At 37.9% G+C, this 20,452-nt stretch overlaps 1 protein-coding gene across 2 annotated transcripts in view; it reads left to right on the forward strand.

Annotated features, from left to right (window-relative positions):
• Med14 (mediator complex subunit 14) overlaps nt 1-20,452 on the forward strand; it is a 70,700-nt gene that overhangs the window by 24,529 nt on the left and 25,719 nt on the right. For both annotated transcript variants that reach the window (XM_005413268.2, XM_005413267.2), the window contains exons 12-19: nt 1,503-1,581; nt 4,721-4,880; nt 8,466-8,657; nt 9,045-9,179; nt 12,015-12,091; nt 17,527-17,687; nt 17,783-17,929; nt 18,954-19,045. In XM_005413268.2, the coding sequence (XP_005413325.1) occupies nt 1,503-1,581; nt 4,721-4,880; nt 8,466-8,657; nt 9,045-9,179; nt 12,015-12,091; nt 17,527-17,687; nt 17,783-17,929; nt 18,954-19,045 (1,043 nt within the window). The remainder of the gene's footprint in view (nt 1-1,502; nt 1,582-4,720; nt 4,881-8,465; nt 8,658-9,044; nt 9,180-12,014; nt 12,092-17,526; nt 17,688-17,782; nt 17,930-18,953; nt 19,046-20,452) is intronic.

The following is a 20,452-nucleotide window of genomic DNA, read 5'->3' on the forward strand; positions in this document are numbered from 1 at the left end:
CGATGGAGATGACAGTCTGGCCAGAGGGAGAAGGCAGACCATGCCCCAAGCCCTCTCATTCCTGTTGGACTAACTGGTAGCATGGGTCTGATCTCTGGGGCCTCCACCTCAGAGGGCAGACCGATCTCCAGTGGTCGAGGAATGTATTTTGTTTTGGCTTAAACATAATGGAAATGAAAGTTCGATTTCAAATTTGTTTTGTAACCAACTTGGTAATCTGAAATGAGGTACTTACTAAGAACTTGGTGTTTTTGTATTGTTCCTGGAAGTGTTCTTAAATATGTTAGCACATTTGTCATTGAAAATTAATATTAAGGAAGAGAGATTGAAAATAAAAGGTTTTATGGTCATATTGTATGGCTATAAAGCTAAGTTTTTATATGAGCTGCTCATGGTAAACGATGCATTGCTTTGAGTCACATCACATTTATGATGGCTAAATGACAAACAAATGGTGCATTTATGATTCTTTTAACTGTGGTCCCAAGCTAACTAGTCAACTGTTCTTTAAAGCTCTTTTTTTGTTTTCCTGATTATTAACATAAATATAAATAATAAACTGAAATATATAAAAATAAGAGAAATGGTAGAATAATTGTTTTTTATGGATGTGTGCTTCTGTTAGGTTAGGCTGCTCTAACAAAATAGAGTACAAATTTATTTTCTTGCAGTTCTGGAGGCTAGAAATTCAGGGTACCAGTGTATTTGATTTCTGGTGGGGGCCTTCCTGGATTTTAGACAGCTGCCTTTTCTGGCTGTGTCCTCACGTGGATGGGAAAAAGGGAGCATGCTCACGTCCCTTCTTATGACCTCCTCTCACCCTAATTAATGCCTAAAGGCTTCTTCTGCAAATATTCTCAGAGTTGAGGGCCTCAACAGAGGCACTTGGGGAGGGCTGGGGGACACATTCATTCTATAGTAATGTGCTTTATTTTGATATTCCAATTATTTCTGTAGGTTTTTTTCTCATTAGTTGAGATCTTGTATTTCTCTTTTTTGCTTGTTACTTATTGACATTTTTATAATGTCATTAAAAATTTGAAAAGACATTTTTAGCAAACCAATCTTTAGCTGTCAGCTCTTGCTTATGCCAGAGACCATTTGTAGTTGGTAAATAAATATTTAAATGGAATCTTTGGGTTTTTATAATTTTTAAGGTTGTATGTCTAGTAACCTCATGACTTTCAAATACTTATAAGTTGAAACTGTTAATTAGCTAGAGTAGGAGCTTTGGTAATTAAAACATAGGAATACCATTATTTATGTATTACCCTTCTTGTGGTTTTCATTTGCCATCATTTGTCTTATCTGTAACAATCCTGAGATACTAAGGAAAACAAATTAAGTTGATTTATGGCTGATGATGCATTTAGTTTAGCTTTTTAAAACTTAAAAATAGTATAGTTTTCTGCCTAAAAGAATAATAATTTTGATGTACGTTTTAGGCTGCATAAAGATTTTGTTTCTCATATAAGCAGTTAATTAAGTGCTTTATTCTGTAGACCAAGCCACACTGGATGACATGGAGAAATCTATCAATGATGACATGAAACGGATCATTCCTTGGATTCAGCAACTTAAGTAAGCTTATTTTATTTCACTCACGACTGAAAATGAAAACCTATTTTGACAGGATATGTTTTCTTCTTGACCATTCTCTTGATCAGTCACTGTCCTTAAGTTTTATGACATGAAACTCGATTCCTTTTGGTACCTTTAGAATTGTAAATTCTCTTGGAATAGGTCCAGGGTGGCTATGTTTCATATCAAATTCGCCTCTAGAGCAAATGTAGGTGTGAAGGGTATGACACTCAACTTTCATTCCTTGCCATATTTTCTCTTGTATAAGCGCTTTACAGGTCACTTATACAATGAATTTTTTGTATCAGGTGTTCTCTGTAATAGACTTTTCACATATTTAAAAGATTACAATTGGCACAAGAGGGTTTTTCTTATAAATTATATAATTTAAAGTACAGATACACATTTAATAAGGTAAAGGCTTCTGGGAACTTGGTTTTCTAGTTTTAGGTTATATTTTTGGTAGCCACAAAATCTACCAACTGACACTGCCAGAATGTTCGTTTCTGCTTCTCTAATACCACCATTTGGTTTGTCTTAGAATCTATTAAATGTTTTCATGCTGTTAAACTAAGTAAAATTAGAAATGGAGCTATAGATAATTCTGTTGGGTTTCATAACCCCCCCACCTCCTCACCCCCATAAACAAAGGTACCATTTTGGCAGTGCTAACAGACATTCTTCAAATTAATGAAACAAAATTCCAAGGAATAAAAATAAATTTCAGAGCTCTGAACCCAAACTGACAAAGTTGGAAGGGAGGGGGAGGCTAAAAGACACAAAAATAGGAGTGTTCAGTGGGATCTTGTTTCTCTGTTCCTCTAGCCTCCCTCTTGTGCCAATTGTAATCTTTTAAATATGTGAAAAGTCTGTGTAATCAAGTAATTTTTCATTAACAGCATGTTTTTACTGATAGTATATAAGTAATGTATGAGCCTCTTTTAAACAGCTGGGTAGTTTATCTGTGTATTAAAATCACAGTTACTGATTGCTATCATTTGTGTTATCTGTAATACTCCTGAGATGTTAAGGAAATCAAACTATTTAGAATCTGGGTAATTCTAAGATTTTTAGTGTTTTACCATCCTTTTTGTGCATTTTGGCTAAATAAGCAAAGTTTAAATAGCTAACATGCTTAATAATTCACATCTTGCATAACTTGAGGTTGTTTATCAATTCTGGCTACCAAAAACATAACCTAAAACTAGAAAACCAAGTTCCCAGAAGCCTTTACCTTATTAAATGTGTATCTGTACTTTAAATTATATAATTTATAAGAAAAACCCTGATTGTCATTTATGATAACACTTCTCAATCTGTGATGAGTGGCCAGTTTATTAGTAATCTGTCACAGACATTAACTGTTTTGAAACAACCTTGTGAGGTAGTACTTAATATGCCATAAAATCTACTCTTTTTAAGTATACAATTCTTTGATTTGTTGTAAATTTAGCAAGTTTTATAACCATCACCAAATATTGTCAGTGGTTAGGTTCAATGCTGACCTTATGGGGAAATTTGATTTGATTGGTGACCAGAATCATAGAAAGAAATAAGTTGGTGAACCATTGTATATCAATATTTAGGTCTGTTCTTTTTTCTTTTCCAGTGCTAGGGACTGAGCCAAGGCCTTGTGCATGCTAAGCAAACTCTCTGCCCCTGAACTACATCCCCAGGCCCAGTATTTAGAATTTTTCATGCGGCAAATGAATGTTTCTTGCTTATTGTAACTTTCCTAGGTCAGATTGATGGTAATATTACTCATGATGATGATGAATATTTATCTGAACTGTTGCTGTGTTTTTCTTTTAATAATATACATAGTAGAAATATCAGTCTTGCAAAGGTATGTTGGTGAGAATTGAAGTAGAGATTTGAAAGCAGTTTTAGCAAGTTTAGTAATTTATAACTTTTATCCAAAATAAAGCACATGGTGATACATTTTCAAAATTGGTCTTCATTCCTTCATCAGTAGCCAGTTCTAGCAATTGGTCCTTTAACTTTGTGGTTAAATTTAAGTTGTGTTTTAATGGAAAAAATGATTTCCAGGTTTTATACACTTTCTAGTAACAGTTAGTAAACTACCTTTAAGATGTCATATATTCTAACATGGTTTAAATGTGCATGACTAGTTCATGACTTATACCATGTATAATTCACCGTGCAAATGTAGTAGTGCCTGAGCTGACCTGCAGCCTGTTCAACAAGGCAGATGACTCCACTGATCATGAGCTTGGAGGTTTTGCATTGTTATGTTGCTGTGAAAATTCTTATTTGTATAATTATTTTGTCATGCATTAGTGAGAGTTTGTAAACCAGTTATTTTATCCCTTTTTATATATTTAATTGCATGATATCCTAACTTCAAGGATAATCAAGTAAAAGGAATGAGAAGAGTACTGTAGTAAAAGCGTCAAAATGGCTTGCCTAAAAGGGAGAAGGAAGGAAGGTAATTTGTATTTATTAGCACCTGCCAGGTATACGAGGTACTTGACACACAGTATAAGAAATGGGGTGGTATATGTCCAGTGACACCAGAAAATGAAGTTCCTTTATGCTTATTTATTGTTTGTTTTTCTGTTTTGTTTTATGGACACTTTAGACCCTTTAGAAAGGATGTCGAGATTAGTTTGTACTGTCTTGAAAAGGTAGGAACTCTGCCATTCTCTATAATAAAATAAGCTAGTATCTCAGACTTATAGTTAATTTTCCCTTGTAAGTAATCAGAATCATTCATATTGCAGTTTAAACTTCTTAAAACTAGAACAGTTCAACATAAAACTATGGAAAATGATTCATCAGTATGGTCATGTGTCCTTTTGATAGTTCAGTTAAATTTCTTTTTTTTTTTTCTTTCTTTTTTCTTTTTTGGTCTTTTTGAGACAGGGTCTTGCTATGCAGTTCAGGCTGGCCTTGAGCTCACTTTGTAGCCCTGGCTGGTCTCGAACTTGTAACAATCCTCCTGCCTCAGCCTCCTGAGTGCTGGGATTACAGGTGTGTGCCACCACTCCTGGCTAGTTCAGTTAAATTTCAATAAGTTGTTTTTTTAGTGATCTTTAGTCTGCTTTTTAATCAGTAGCATACAGTTAATCAGAAAAGCCTATGATTTAATGACATGAATTATCTCTTTTAAATTAAGGTTTTGGCTTGGACAGCAGCGTTGCAAACAATCTATAAAACATCTGCCTACAATAAGTAGTGAGACATTGCAGCTTTCCAATTATTCAACTCATCCTATTGGAAAACTTTCTAAGAATAAACTGTTCATTAAACTTACCCGACTTCCGCAATACTACATTGTAAGTATGCAAAGGGGTGGTTGGGGATCAAGTTCAGTAATTCTGTTAGCATCATGAATGATTTATTATTTAATTTGCAAGTGAATTCTATTGAATATTTGACTTTCACGTAGTGATTCTCAACCCAATGTGTGGGGATGGGGGAGAGGGAAAGGTTATGTCTTTGTAGGGGACTATAAGGCAGCTGTCATCCCTCATGTAGGATCTCTTCTAGAGTGAGACCTAGTTTTTGATTAGAATGAGGCTTCTCTTCTGTTCGAAGAAACAACTTGACAGTCACCACTATGAAGGTTGGAGTCAGATAAACTTGTTCGGCTTCAGTTGAATATGAATTTGAATAAAGCAGCCTTTGTTTTGTTATTTCTTGTTGTTGTTGTTTTGAGACAAGATTTTGATATGCAGTCCAAACTGACGTTGAACTCACTATGTAACACAGGCTGGCCGTGAACGTGGAATGTTCCTGCCTCAGCTTCCTGAGTGCCAGCTAAGGCAGCCCTTTATTTTTTCATCCTTAATTGTTTGAGGGCATATTCAATTTTGTTGACTGCTTAAACCTTTCAGTGCATAGGAAGATCCTTTCATTTTCTACTTTCCCTTTTTTTAATAGAAAAAAGTAAAACAATTTCACAACAAAATAATAACAATAGTTAATACATTGAGTATTGTTATCTTTAAAGTAATCGGAGGACAAGATACGGGCATAAAAATTTCTTCAATGGATATTAGCACAAACCTTTCTTTTCAGTGAACTAAGAGAAACGAGTAGTATAACTCTCTTGTATTTTTTGTTCCCTTTTCCCTTTCCCTCATCCTAGTTCCTTTCTCCTTTTGAACAATTTCTTCCTATTTCACAATATCTTTACTCTTACTGGGTTTTCTAGTTGGTTTCTTTGAGTTTTTTTTTTTCTTTGAGATCTTTGAGGTGGTTAAAATTTATAGGAATTTGAAATATGAACTCACCCTAAATATATTTCCCTGCTTATAGAAATTTCTGAATATACCAAACAGATACTTTTGGCTAAGAATCTAATGTGTTTGAAATTTTTAATTCAAGATTGGTGGTTGAAAGTAATGGGAATGCATTTTTTTTAAACTTTGAGCTGTATTTTTTAAAAATAATATCTTGAAAAGAATATCCTGTGTAGGGTAGATTTTGAGTTGCTTATATAGGCTAACAAGCCTATTACTGCTGCAGATTTTACTTTTTTCTGAATTTTAAAACATGAGCTGTGGAACTAGATTTGTCACACAACAAAGGGCTATTATTTCACTTCTCAGTGAACTGCCTCGTCTACATATAAAGTGATTATGCAGAATATATGTATGATAACCAAACCTGTGGACATACTCAGTCGCACACAAAGTACAATTTAGATAGCTATAATTTTAAAATATTCTTTGGCCTTATTTAGCATCAGCTGACAGCTAAGTTTTAGTGTCAGTGCCCAGTGGCAAAGCAGTAATTTGTTTGACATAGCTTAGACCAAAACTGAATGTTGGTTACTCCTCAGCCTGCAAATTTATCACTAAGGATGATATATTCATAAAAATGGATATTAAGAACAACAGAGGTGAGGCTTGCTGCAATTGATCTCCCTTTAAATGTCTGTGCCATTTTATATTTGTTGGTCAGCCTTATTGAGATAATTTACATGTAGTAAAAGTTCAGACTTTAGTATATGAGTTTTGGTAAATGCATAGTTAGTATAACCTCTGTCTCAATCAGGATATAAAACATACCCATCATCTCTCCTAATTCCCTTTATAATAATCACCCTTCCACATACTAGTAACTGCTGACCTCTTTTCTGTCTATAGTTATGTCTTTTTGGTCTAGTTTTTTTCCTCTGCATAATGCCTCTGATATTTATCCATGCTGTTGTATGTGTAACCATTTCTTCCATTTGTCGTAGCGGAGTATTCCATGGTACGGTTGCATCACGGTTGCTTAATTTTTTACCCACTGAAGGAGATCTGCATTTTCCAGCAGTTGGAGCAGTTGTGGTTAAAGCTGCTAAACATTTATATATATTTTTGTGTGAACACATTTTTTTGTTTCTTTTGGATAAGTAATTGGGAGTAGGATTGTTGGGTCACATAATGTGTTTTATAAGAAACTGCCAAGCGTTTTCAAAGTGCCTATACTGTTTTGCATTCCTACCAGCAATGTTTTGGGAGTTCAAGTTGTTTCTCATTCTTGCCAGTGATTGGTATTGTAAATTGAGACAATTTTAGTTGCTGTGATAGATGTATCGTATTTTGGCATAATTCTGATTTACATTGCCCCAGTGGCTGATGATGTTGGACATCTTTTCGTGTCCTCACTTGCCATGAATAAGTTACTGGCTGAAGTGTCCATTATACTTTTACTTTTCTATTTTCTGAGGTGCATGGCAGTATAATGCTTTCCGGAAGAGATACGGGGAGAAGAGGGAGTGAGAGACTTTCTCTTTAGAAGACGGTAGTGTGTATTGGTCAGGAGCCTTTTCTAATGGCATTAATTTCTTTCTTTCTTTTTTTGAGACAGGGTCTGTGTAGTCTAGGCTGGCCTTGAACTCCTGGTGATCCTTCTGCCTCAGCCTCCTGAGTGCTAGAATTACAGGGGTGCACCACTATGCCTGGCCTACTAATGGCACTAATTTCTGTCACTAGGGGACTTTAATTTTTTAGCTAGATCTTCCAGCTAGTAAGGTGGGTTAGAGCAATGTCTTTATAGCCAAACTTTCAGTATCAAATCACAAGTCAGGGGCTGGGGATTTAGCTCAGCGGCAAAAGCGCCTGCCTGGCAAGCGCAAGGTCGTGGGTTCGGTTCCCGGTACCGGAAAAAACCAAAAAAAAAAAAAAACAAAAAAAAAACAAAAAACAAATCACAAGTCAGTCATTTCTTAGCTGCGAGACCGCGGGCATGTTACTTGGGGTTTTTTTGTGCCTCAGTTTCCTCATCAGAAAAATGAAATAATACCTACTTCCCAAAGTTCTTAGGAGGATTAAATGTTTTCACATTGTAAGGCACTTCAGATAGTACTTGGTATATGGTAAGCTCCATGATACTGTTAACCATTATTGATACTGTTATCCTCACAGTGACCACATTTTTCCTTTGAAAACTTAAGGTTTATTTTTATATCCCAGTGAGATGTAGTTATCGTTTTCCTATGCCATAATGGATTTTTAAGGATATTTTAATGGCAAAAGGAGGCAGCACGACAACTTAAAATATATACATAGAATAAAATACATTCTAGAAAATCTAGCAGACCCACTGGCCTTAGGCATACTTTTTGTCCACTTCATAAGCTAAAGCATGGCTATCAAGAATACCTGATGCTAATAATTTAGATACTGTATTCCATTTGCTATAGTTTATGGTTGCTCTCACTTGTATGTTTCTTCTTTAGTCTGATCCACTTTTTAGAAAACAAATTATGTGTTTACTAGGAATGCTGCTTTTGACATCATAATTGATTTGTCCTTTTTAAAAAATGCTGTAATAGGGTTATAATTCTGAGCCCTACTTAACATAAGGGGAAAAGGCTCAACACTTGCTATTTCTCTGAGTCTCCTTTCTGATTTGGGTCTTTGTAGGTTGTAGAGATGCTGGAGGTGCCAAATAAACCTACGCAGCTGTCGTACAAGTACTACTTCCTGTCTGTGAGTGCTGCAGACCGTGAAGATGGCCCTGTCATGGCGTTGCTGCTGCAGCAGTTCAAGGAAAATATCCAGGACATGATTTTCCGTAAACCTGGGAAACACACCAGAACTGGTACCAAGCGAAAGGTGTGATCACGTATGGAAATGAGAACAGATTTTGGATATATTAACTTTTTTGTATACTTTTACCAGTTTTTAATATGGGAAAGAATTAAATCCAGTTTTAAAGAGGACAGCTATGATGTTTAAGTAGCATTTGTCTGCATTTTTTGGAAGTGCTTCTGTTTTAGGTAATAAGTATACATCATTTTCCACAAGAGAATTTGTTAAACACACTATTTATTACTAACTTGAAGTGCTTAGGTTAGTATTTGCTCAATAAACATTTGTTGAAAGAGTGTAACGTGTTTTCGTTAACACTGAGATTTGTTACAGTAGCTTAACTGCCCTGAGTTGTATCATATGTACTTTTTTTTTTTTTTTTAACCTGGTGTGTTTTTACTTAACTTGTAGTTGTCTGATGATTCATGTCCAGTAGAATCCAAGAAAACCAAACGATCAGGAGAAACGTGTGCCTTCAATAAAGTTCTAGCTCACTTTGTTGCTATGTGTGATACAAACATGCCATTTGTAGGACTTCGTTTGGAGGTAATTTTTGGAATAACTCTGGATATTCTAAATGAAAAAGTAATTTTTTAATGCATTGCTTAATTGAATGGATTCAAGTAGGAGAACTAGAATGGTTATGATCCTGCTCAGTTTTGCAAGGGTGAGGCTGCAGTCCTGGTACTTCATGGTATAGATGCAAAACATGAGTCATTTTGTCACTTTGATTATAGATTCTGGGCCTTCTGCTCATTATGGAAAGTAAATTCTCACGAAAAAATACAGACAACTTTCAAGAATTAACATTTTACTTTTTTGTCTCTTAGTAGACACTTTGAACCTATTAGAGTTGGTTAGTTGATAAAGGGATGGCTCCTTTTTTGAGTTGGGGAAGCCATGCATATAGCTTATGCACTAATAAAACTAAGCTTCTTTATGAGAAGCCAGAAGGAATATTAAGCTATATTTTTACTTTTGTCATGTGGGAGAAACAGTAAGACTTATGCATAATTAGTGTCTTCAAGAACACATAGTTGTGCCAGGTATGGTGTGCAGTCCTGTAATCTATCACCCAAGGGTCTGAGGCAGGAGGACCACTGTGAGTTTGAGGCCAGCCTGGACTACATATGGAGACCCCATCTCAAAACAAAAAGAGGGATATATAGCTGTGATTCCCAGGCGTGAAAGTAGAGAGAGGTACCAATCTGAATTCTTTATGTTTTCAAAAAGAGGTTTGACCAAAGATTGACAACCCTTTATAAGTGATTAAAACCCTAATTTCTCTCCAAAGTTTTCATTTTTGTCACAGTTCCCTCTTTTGTAAGTTACTGTAAATGATGAGGAGATCTGGAAACAGGAAAATGGACTTTTTCATTGGGCTGATGATGATGGCCTTGAGAAGACTATGAAAATAGCTTTTATGCCTTGAAACTGCTTGGAAAACTTTTTTTATAAAGGGCTAGGCAGTAAATATTTTACGCTTCGTGGGTTATAGGATCTCTCTTAGAGCTCAAATCAGCTGTTGTCATAGTTGATATTTAAACAAATGAGCATGGGTGTGTCCCAATAAACTTCATTTTATAAAAACAGGCAGAGCCGGGCGTGGTGGCACATGCCTGTAATCCCAGCACTCTGGAGGCTGAGGCAGGAGGATCGTTGGGAGTTCGAGACCAGCCTGGGCTACAAAATGCGCTCAAGGCCAACCTGAACTGCACAGCGAGACCCTGTCTCAAAAAAGACAAGATAAATAAATAAATACATACATATATACATACATACATATATAAATAAAAATAAATAAAAACAGGCAGAGGGCCAGATTCGGCCCACAGATCGTGTTTTGCCAACCCCTGCGTTAGAGGGCTTTGGGATCTTCAAGCAGAGGATAAGGTGTAAAGTTGTGAAGAGTGCAATAGCTCAGAGAGAAACCCAAGCCGAGAAGCAGACACCTAAAATAGGTACTCATGGCCTTGATGTCCCCCAGCTCCTAGAACTGTGGGTGAGCTTGATGAACACCCTCTTGTCTGGGAACTGCCATAGCTCCTAAACTGTACAGAGAATATCCATTTCGTGCGTGCTTGGACTCTTCATTGTGTCGCTTGGATTGATTATATGAGTGTCATTCAGCTCTCACCTTTGCAGTGGGATGGGAAGATACATGGTACTGGGACATTGCAGGGCATTTGTGTGCTCTCTCCCTACCCACAGGCCAGATTTCACGGAGCGTAATGCCTATAGACATGTGTCTGCTCTGGGCCCCGTCTCTGGACTGCTACACCTGTTGCACACAGAGAATACTTGAGAACATTTCTGTAGTATTCTGCTGAATTCAGTCAAGGTTTTAAAAACTAACTCTTTTTCTCCCAGGGAAAATTCTGGCTGTATTAAAAACAAAAGCACATTTTCTGCTTACAGTAATGTACCCTGAGATGTAAGCTAAATCTAATCTTACCAGGGCTGATTATATCCCTGATTGAGAGAAAAGTGACAATATCTTCGAGGCCTCCCCATCTTTTCCTTCTCTTTCTCAGAACCCGAACCCCCACTGCCTAATCTGCTCGGTAGTTACTTTTCTACACCTCTACCCCTCCAAGGCCAGACTCAGTCAAACACTTAAGAACTAGCTGAAATCCTTTCTGGAACCAGGTACATATAAATCCTCTATCAAAGGAGACCTGACGGTATCTGACAAAGGCAAGCCTTTCTCTGCTAGATCAGATGACTTGCTGACATTTCCTAATAACTTGTAGTTCTGTAGAAAGGGTCTCAGGTGCTATCCCTGCACTCATCATACCATCATCACTCACTTTCTGAATTGTCCAGGATCCTTTCCCGTTGGGGAAGGTCTTGGTGGGTAGGTGTATGCATTGGAAATTTTATTGGGTCTCAGGCAGAAAATAATCTTGATTGTTAAAAAATGGAAAACTGCTAAAAATAAAAATATATTTCAGCAAAGGAATAAACCTAAAAAATACTTGTTATGATTAGAAATGAGAGTTGACTGTGACTTAAACTTGTTTTGAACAAATAACAGAATTTACACAAGGAAACCAGTCGTCGTTTTTCAGGTGGCTCCTTTGAAACCACCAGATTTGATTCTGGGCTACTTTTAACTTGCTACAAAAATTAGGTTAATCTCCTGGATTTTGAAGATTTGCCATCTGTGAAGGTGATTTTTAAATGAGAGTCTCTGAGGACTTAATGTAGTTTCTCAGGAAATCTAATGATGGGGACAGTGCTCATGACCAATGAGAATGTTGTCACTTTGGTAAAGACTGGCCCTAGATGCCTTGGGAATAGAGAGACAGGAGTACATGGAAAAGGTAGGTGCCTTTGTAAAAGTAATGATCTGTTATGATTGTGCTTTTCTTTTCCCAGTTGTCCAATCTGGAAATCCCACATCAAGGAGTGCAAGTGGAAGGTGATGGCTTCAGCCACGCTATTCGCTTATTAAAGTAAGCCCCTGTCATGTGACGCACCGCATGCTGCACATTGCAGTCTCACTGCCAGAGCTGGTGCTCTCCTGTGCAGGAGCATGAAGCAGAATCAGAACCTCTGGATGGCTTGGATTTCTGCATAGCCTTACTACCATCTAAAGGAAGATTCCCTTTAACCTGTGGAGTGCAGTTCAGCACAACGTGCTGTTTTAGAATGTCTTTCCTTTTCATTTCTTTTACCCCTTCAGCAGATATTTACCGACTGGAACTGAGGGTCAGGATTGAATTCTGATGAGGCCCTTCAGGGTACTGTGGGTTCCTGGATGTGGATGGGTGCTTTAGAAGTGAAAAGGAGTATCCCTGAGGAAGCACCAGCTGTGCTCAGGGTGAAGGAGGGTGGTTACCAGCTGGGGGAAAGGGAGATGCAGTGGGGATAACTGCTGATGTGAAGGTATGGAGGGAGGCAGGAGAGAGCTCGGCAGCTTGGAACCCAAACGAGTTCAGCGTGGCAGGCGCTAGAGAGATGAGGCTGGAGGTGTAAATGCAGGAAGGGCCAGATCCTGTAGGGCTTTATAGTGCCCTTAAATAATTTAAACTTTACCTTGATGGCACTGAGACGTCATCAGATGATTTTAAGCAAGAACTGACATCATTAGGTGGGTGTTTCTGAAGCTTAACTTGATAGCAACGTGGAGAGTAATTGGAGGGAACAAGACTGAAGTAGTGAGACCAATTACTGAGCTGGTTCACACCACAGTTGGTGGCTTGGCCTGGGTTAGGATTCACAAGGCCTTAGGAGGTAAACTAGTTCAGATTCAGTTGATGTTGGAGGTGAGAAAGGTGGAGGGGACATGGCAAAAATGCTTCTTAATTTTATCTTGGGCAAGTGATGGGTGATGGTGGTTGTTTCTGAGGCAAGGGACCCTGCAGATGTGAGTTTGAAAGGACTTTCCTAAGTTTGAGGTGTCTCGATGTCCTCTGAGCAGGCGAGGACGTGTGTTAAGCTCAGGTTACAGATCTGAGAGAAGAAGTAGCTAAATATGAGCTGGGGAAGTAAATTACATCACCAAGGATGAGTATACGAAAGGAGATGAACAGAGGGCTTGGTTCTAAATGGACAGAGAACCAGGAACCAAAGGATGCTTAAAAGTAAAGCTAATGTGGTTATGTGGGCTTTAGATAGCGATAGAATGTAGACTTGCAAAGCCTGGAGTACCATGCAAGAGACCAGATTTTTGGTCCAGAAAATGGTAGGGGTTTTGCCTTTTTTTTTTTTGAGGGACGAAGCATTTTATTGTTTATTAGATGTTGTTTAATGTGTATTTTATTAGTATGCAAACAGTTTTTATTTAGTGAATTCCTCTGTCAAGACAGCAGATCTTCAAATTTGAGCAGTGGGCTTTTAACTTTTGTTGCATGGGAATCTGTTTCTGTGGAAAGTAGAAAGGCCCACCAAATATTGTACTGTGCACCTGACCCAGGTGCCATGGTGCTCACCTTAGGTACTAAGGATTGAAGAGGCAGAAAAGCTGTACTTGTGGCTTTTTTAATTTTCATGATGCTGAGGGTCAAACCCAGAGCCTTTGCATTGAACTACATTCCCTGCCCTTTTTATTTTTGAGACAGTCTTACTAAGTTGTCCAAGTTGGTCTTGAACTTGTGATCCTCCTGCCTCACCCTCTCAGAATGCAGGGATTATAGTTGTATGCCACCATACCCTACTCCTAGCTGACTATCTTAACGCCATCTTTACACAAAATTTGCAGGAGACAGAGCTGGTTTTATAGGAGATTTAGTAGAAAACGTAATACTTTTGATTGTGTTTGGATTTGAATTTGTTTACCTAAAATATTGTGTAGGGCACATTTTCCTCTTTGCTGAAAAATACGTTCTTGTTCAGCCCTATCTCCTTGAAACTTTGTTGAGCAGGCCTCCTTGGTGCTTCCCTGACACCATAGCATCTCAGATATATCATAGAAACGCCTTCATTTGTTCAGCTTCACGGACCTGTTGCCTTGTGCAGAAAAGAGCCTCGATCTCACAGCGTGCGTAAGGTTTAGGACCTTATTTTGAGAGCCACATGCTTATGCCTAGTTTTGAGCTCTCGGGCAAGTTTCCCACCTTCTGTACTCAGGTTATAGTCCTAAGCAGTGGTCCTCGTCCCCTGGCCATCCATACACCGGGGTCTTGTGTGCGTGTGTGCATGCATGCGTGTTTACCTCCTGTAGCTTTTGCTACTAATGCACAGGCACAGCACTTGTTTTTTGCAAGTTGGGGGGCTCTGCTTCTCTCTCTGCGTGTGGATGTGCAGCCTTTATGAAGTCTTTTTCACTTCTTTTAGGCCTACTTGTGCTGCTTTGACTAGTTCATTCAGTGACCTCTCTGCGTCTGCACTGTGAGATAGAGTGTGCTTACTGGTGTTTGTCAAAGCCCTCAGAACAAAGCAGATGCCCCTCTGCCCCAGAGGACCTTAGCTTAGTTCTTTAGTTTGTTCTTCACCACTCAGAAGGACTGGAGAAAAATCAGCTAGGAGTAGCTGTTTAAGATTGAAAACCTTTTTTTGAATTGGTAGAATTTTTCAGAAGAGGTTAATCCATTATTCAGGAGATGTCTTCCTCAGTTCTCAATTTTTGGCTAGTATGATAGTATTTTATAATATTTTAAGTTTGTAGCAGTTTTATCATGGTTTCCTTCTGGGGAAAGCTGGTCTCTGCCTCTTATCATGCCAGGAGGATTAAAGTTGTAACTGTAGTTTCTTTTGTAGTCTGTTATACTTTTGACCTTCTAAGTGAGTAAATATACAAGAGGTTCCTTGAAGTGGAATCAATTATACTTGTGTCACAGATTATGAAACTGGCACAGAATGGACTTTCAGAGTCTTGCTGTCTCTCTAATAAAAGTTGAAAGGAATCTTACACTTACCTTAGCTCTCACTTGAAAACATGTCAGTTTCGGTGCTTTCATTTTCCAGCCAGGTGGGTTTCATGAAAAATCTACTTAATATAAAAAGAAGATAGTAGCCAGGCGTGGGGGTGCATGCCTGTAGGCTCAGCACTTGGGAGGCTGAGGCAGGAGAATCATTGCAAGTTCGAGACCAGCCTGGGGTACAAAGTGAGCTCAAAGCCAGCCTGAGCTGCATAGTGAGACCCTGTCTCAAAAAGACAAAAAAGAAGAAGAAGAAGAAGAAGAAGAAGAAGAAGAAGAAGAAGAAGAAGAAGAAGAAGAAGAAGAAGAAAAGGAAGATGATAATGCTGCAATTACATTTTCAAACTCAAAATGAAATATCCGCTGGGTGTGGTGATGCACACCTGTAATCCCAGCACTTGGGAGGCCGAGGCAGGAGGATCACTATGAGCTTGAGGCCAGCCTGAACTACAGTGAGACCCTGTCTCAAAAAAATAAAAACGAAATATCCATGTGAATTGTCTACTTTATAACTCCTGTGAGGAGAGCTATGTCTTGAGAATAGGGACAGGCAAGTCCTCAGTATACCTGTCAAGTTGAAGAATGTGTACCACACGTGCACTTCCCATAACTACCTAAAATATAGTGGGGCGGAATCTTCCTGGTAGTGGTAAAAAGCGTGCAGTATAGAAGATAACTTCTGAAAAACTTTAAAAGCTGCATATTGAAGAAGGGATATGATAGAAGTTTTAATTGAGAAAATTTTAGTACTGCACTAATTTTACTTTTATGTGACCTATACAGCTTTTTCCCCCTAAAATTTTTTCTTTCTTTTTTTTCTTTTTTTCTTTCTTTTTTTTTTTTTTTTGCCATATGCAATCTGTCACTTTTTTCCTGTCCTAAGTTGTTTGTTCTGGAACCTAGGGAAATGTCTGGGGATGTTTTTGGTTATCGTTAACTGAGAAGAGGAGTGGGAGGGACTTCTGGGATCAAGTAGGTAGAGGCCAAGGCTATATGAGTCCCCGCCAAAAAGAATGGTCTAGCCCAAAATGTCAGTATTGCCAACATTCAGAGACCCTGTTGGAAGTGTTATATTCATAGTAAGGCTACTGAACCAGGATTCTGTATTTCTGCTTGCCTATATTTTGCAGTTTTTTTCACTTGATACAGATAATCATTATGCCAGATCTGAGAAGTGACCATTTTCTTTATGAATTAACCCATTTCTCTTTTAGGAAAAAAATGTTCAGCTCACTGCCCAGTGTTTGTTTAATTTTTGGTGGTCGAGAATTACTATATTTTGTAAATGGAAATACCACTACTAAAAACAGAATGCTATAAATAGAATGATGTCTTTTGTTATCCGAAGGCTTGATAATACTAGAACAATGCAAAAATAATAAAAGTAAAATATTTTTACATTTCAGACTTTAGGAGTAAGGCAAGGGCTGTACTCTGCCAGTTTCGTGGGGCAAATGGGAAATGGGTTAAGAGATTTTGTGTAAGCTGGGAATGGTGGGGCATGCCTGTCATCTCAGCACTTAGTAGGCTGAGGCAGGAGTATCACCATGAGTTTGAGGTCACCATGGGCTACATAGTGAGTTCAAGGCCAGCCTGAACTATATATTAAGACTGTGTCTCAAAAAAAATAGATAATGTGTAATTAATATATCACATCATTATTTTATCCATTACTGAAATAACTCATTAATAACTAAAATATATTACCTCAAGTTTTATGACAAGAGAGACAGTTGATAAAGCTATAGAAGGAGAATGGATAGGTGGATATTTTTAAAATACCAAAAGCTGCTGGATTTCTCTCGTATGCGTGGTGTGTGCCTGTGTGTGCGTGCATGCGTATTTGACGGCAATATGTATGTTAGATGAGTTACTGCATGGAAAGCCCCAGCACAGTAAGAGTTTCCTTTACAGAGGAAGAGGCACCCAGGGGGGATAATGAGCCTGGAATTTTGTCATGGCAACTCAGGGGAATTAACAATATGAATATCTGCTCTATGAGACACGGCATTTTCTCTACTGTTTTGCCATTTTTTTTTCCATCAGTGACCCCCAAGATAATTCTTTATTTTATAGTCAGGGAAACTGAAATTCTGAGAGGCTGGGTGAGACTGAGTAAGAATTAGAATGCATGTTCCCGACTGACTCCACAGCCCTCATTCTTTGTCCTTTGTTGCCATGTCTTCAAAGAGTAGCTTTACAAGTATTTTGTTCTTAGCTTTTTCTGGGAGATGTTCTGATTTTGTGGACCCACTATCTTGGTTTTCATTTTATATGTGTGGTCTTTTTAAATAGCAGGATTATGAATAGTGACAAATCATTACTTTGTTAAAATGAGACGTCCTAATCCAGGGTGATATGAATTAAATGGGATAAATACTGTTAATTACTGTGAAATTCTACCCTCCTTTGCAGGAGGTATTCGAAGTAAAATTTGAACTATAGCTCTGATGTCACACCCTGCTTGTGTACATTGTGCCTTGTCTTTGTGTGGAAAGTGTACTTCATCTGCTATCTTTCATCACCAGAATCCCTCCCTGTAAGGGTGTAAACGAGGAAACCCAAAAGGCTCTGGACCGCTCTCTTCTGGATTGCACTTTCCGATTACAAGGTAGAAACAACCGCACGTGGGTGGCAGAGTTAGTGTTTGCAAACTGTCCACTGAATGGGACTTCTTCCAGGGAGCAAGGTGAGATGTTTCATACACTTTGTCTTTGCATAGTTGTGATTTTTTTTTTTTTTTTTTTAGTATTTATCACTATTAATCTTCTCATAATCCTGTAGGACCATCCCGGCATGTTTACCTGACATATGAGAATCTGTTGTCTGAACCTGTTGGTGGTAGAAAAGTGGTTGAAATGTTCCTTAATGACTGGAACAGCATTGCGCGATTATATGAGTGTGTGTTGGAGTTCGCACGTTCTCTCCCAGGTACATGGGATGACCTTTTATATTACTCCCCCTCATTTTTAGGTGAAGTAAAAATGCACATTATTTTAAAAACATACCTGTGCCATAAAAATGAGTCCCTTTCATCCCAGACTTGTTTCCTTCCCCCAGAGACTATCACTATTAAATTTCTTTTGTTTCTAGAAATTTTTAAACTCAGATGTGCCTGTGCATACCTATGTTATTATAATGTACTGTACTTACTTACTGTCCGCCGTATAATTTACTTCTGTTAATTCCTTTAATCCCCACAATCGCCTATGAGGTAGTTAATATTCCTCATTTTATGAGTAAGACAAGTCACAGATACTAAGAACATTGCTGGAGGTCACATAACAAGTAAGTGGCAGAGCTGGAATTGGAACCCTCTAGCCACTCTGCTAGACTGCTTCAGTATCTGTCCCTTTCCTTGTTCTGGCCCTGTTTTGTAGCATGCTATTTGTGCTGTTGCCTTTAAGAAAAGAAAAGCTAGAAGGATAAGCTTGAGACATTTCTAGGTAAATGGATGCACCTTGATATCATAAGTGAAATAAATTGGACACACATGTAAATACCGCACTGTTTCTTTGGTGTGAAAAACTAAAATTGTAAATAAGGACCAAAATGTAGCATAGCTGTTGTGAAATAGGAAGAAGATGTTCAAATGGGGAGGGAACAAAGGAGGGGAGAGGGGAAAGGAAAGAAGGGAAAAGTAAAAAGAAACGAAAAAAGAAGGAAAAAATGGAAACAAAGTTTTTGTAAATGGGGGGGAGGAGGGGTTGAAGGGAGGATAGGAGAATGGGGGGAAAAAAGAACCAAGTTGTATCATGTACAGATGCAAATTCTCTGTGATGAATGTGATTATGTATACCTAAAATGTACCAATAAAATCTGATTGTTAAAAAAATAGCTACTTATTTTAGAGGCATTTTTATTTACATATGTAATATTGCCAAAATCTCTCTTTCATAGTTTATTTTAAAACTTCGCATGTATACTATTAAGTTTTTGTTTCTGTTTTGCTTAGACATACCTGCTCATCTCAATATTTTCTCAGAAGTTCGTGTTTATAATTACCGAAAACTTATCTTGTGTTACGGAACCACGAAGGGAAGCTCAGTAAGTCTCTGACTTTAGAACTCTGAAGTCCCTCTCTTGCAGGGCTTTTTAAAATCAAGAACTCCAAATATATACAAACTGCCTTAAAATGACTCTGTACCGAATCGTGGGCCTGTGGCTCAGTGCTCACAGTGCCTTTCTCATGTAAGCAAGGACTGAGCTAGAAATTGGGGTAAAGCTGTAAATGTTAAAGACGCGCTTGCTATAGATACACTACAGTCTACTGTAACAACTCTAAAAATTAAAGAAATACCCTCTTTGATGAGGTATATGATCTTCAAGAGTTTTTGTACTAAGTAAGTGTGATTTCCAAATCATGTTGGCAATATTATTAGTATAAGCAAGAGTATGTGTGAGTCGTTGTGAACAATATAATATGCCTTTGCATGGGTCACATGAATGTTATCATTGTTTGAGCCTATCTTAATCTTGAGGTTATTTCTTGTAATCTACAGTTCCTTAGTTTTTTTTTCCTCACTCCATGTGTAAAGTTCTAGAAATTTAGTATAAAAATACAACCAGCTGATCTCTCTCTGGACCCCTTTACATCAAGTCAGAAATTATCTGCGTGGTTTTTTGTTTGTTTGTTTGTCAAAGAGACAGGGTTTCACTGTGCAGTTTAGGCTGTCTTTGAACTCTGTAGCTCAGGATGGCTTCCAACTTGCAGGGATCCTCCTGCCTCAGCCTCCTGAGCACTGGGATTATAGGTGTGCACCACCACGCCTGGTTACTTCCTTTGTGTTTTAAAGTGTATTAACTGAATGTATCTATGTTCGGAGTGGCTTCCTTTTCCTTTGTAACAGTGTTCCTTAGTTGATGGCACTAAGAGTGACTTTTTCGAGAGAAAAATGAAAAATAAGAAACACTAATGATACTTACCAAATAAAACTTAATCAAAATTTCTTCTTGCTGGGCATAGAAGCTCATGCCTGTATTCCCAGACACTCAAGGAACACAAGTTTGATGCCAGCCTGGATGATTCAGCAAGAGCCTATCTCAATAAATGAATGAATAGGTAGATGGATGAATGAGTGAATAAAGTAAAAAGGGCTGGGGGTGTAGCTCAGAGATAGAATACTTTTTGGATTCAGTCCCCAGGACCAGAAAAAAACTTTTTTTTTTCGTTAGCACCTTCTCTTTTTGTTTTATTTAGTAGAAGAGGGCTAACACACATGCTCAGGGAATATACTGGTCTGTATTAGTACATCTGGAGTTTGAATCCAGTCTTGTTTTTTTTTTTTTTCAAAAAAGACATCATTTAGACGGGTAATGAGGAGAAAATGACCAAAGTATACTATATACATGTAAAAATGTCCAAAACTGAAGCCCATTGATCTGTAATAAAAAATAAAAGATTTGTTGAAAAAGGGGGAGGTGTCTCCCTAGTGTAAGAAGCTGAAAGAGTAA

This window comes from Chinchilla lanigera, unplaced genomic scaffold, assembly GCF_000276665.1.
Source record: "Chinchilla lanigera isolate Chin_1 unplaced genomic scaffold, ChiLan1.0 scaffold00164, whole genome shotgun sequence".
Lineage (NCBI taxonomy): Eukaryota > Metazoa > Chordata > Mammalia > Rodentia > Chinchillidae > Chinchilla > Chinchilla lanigera.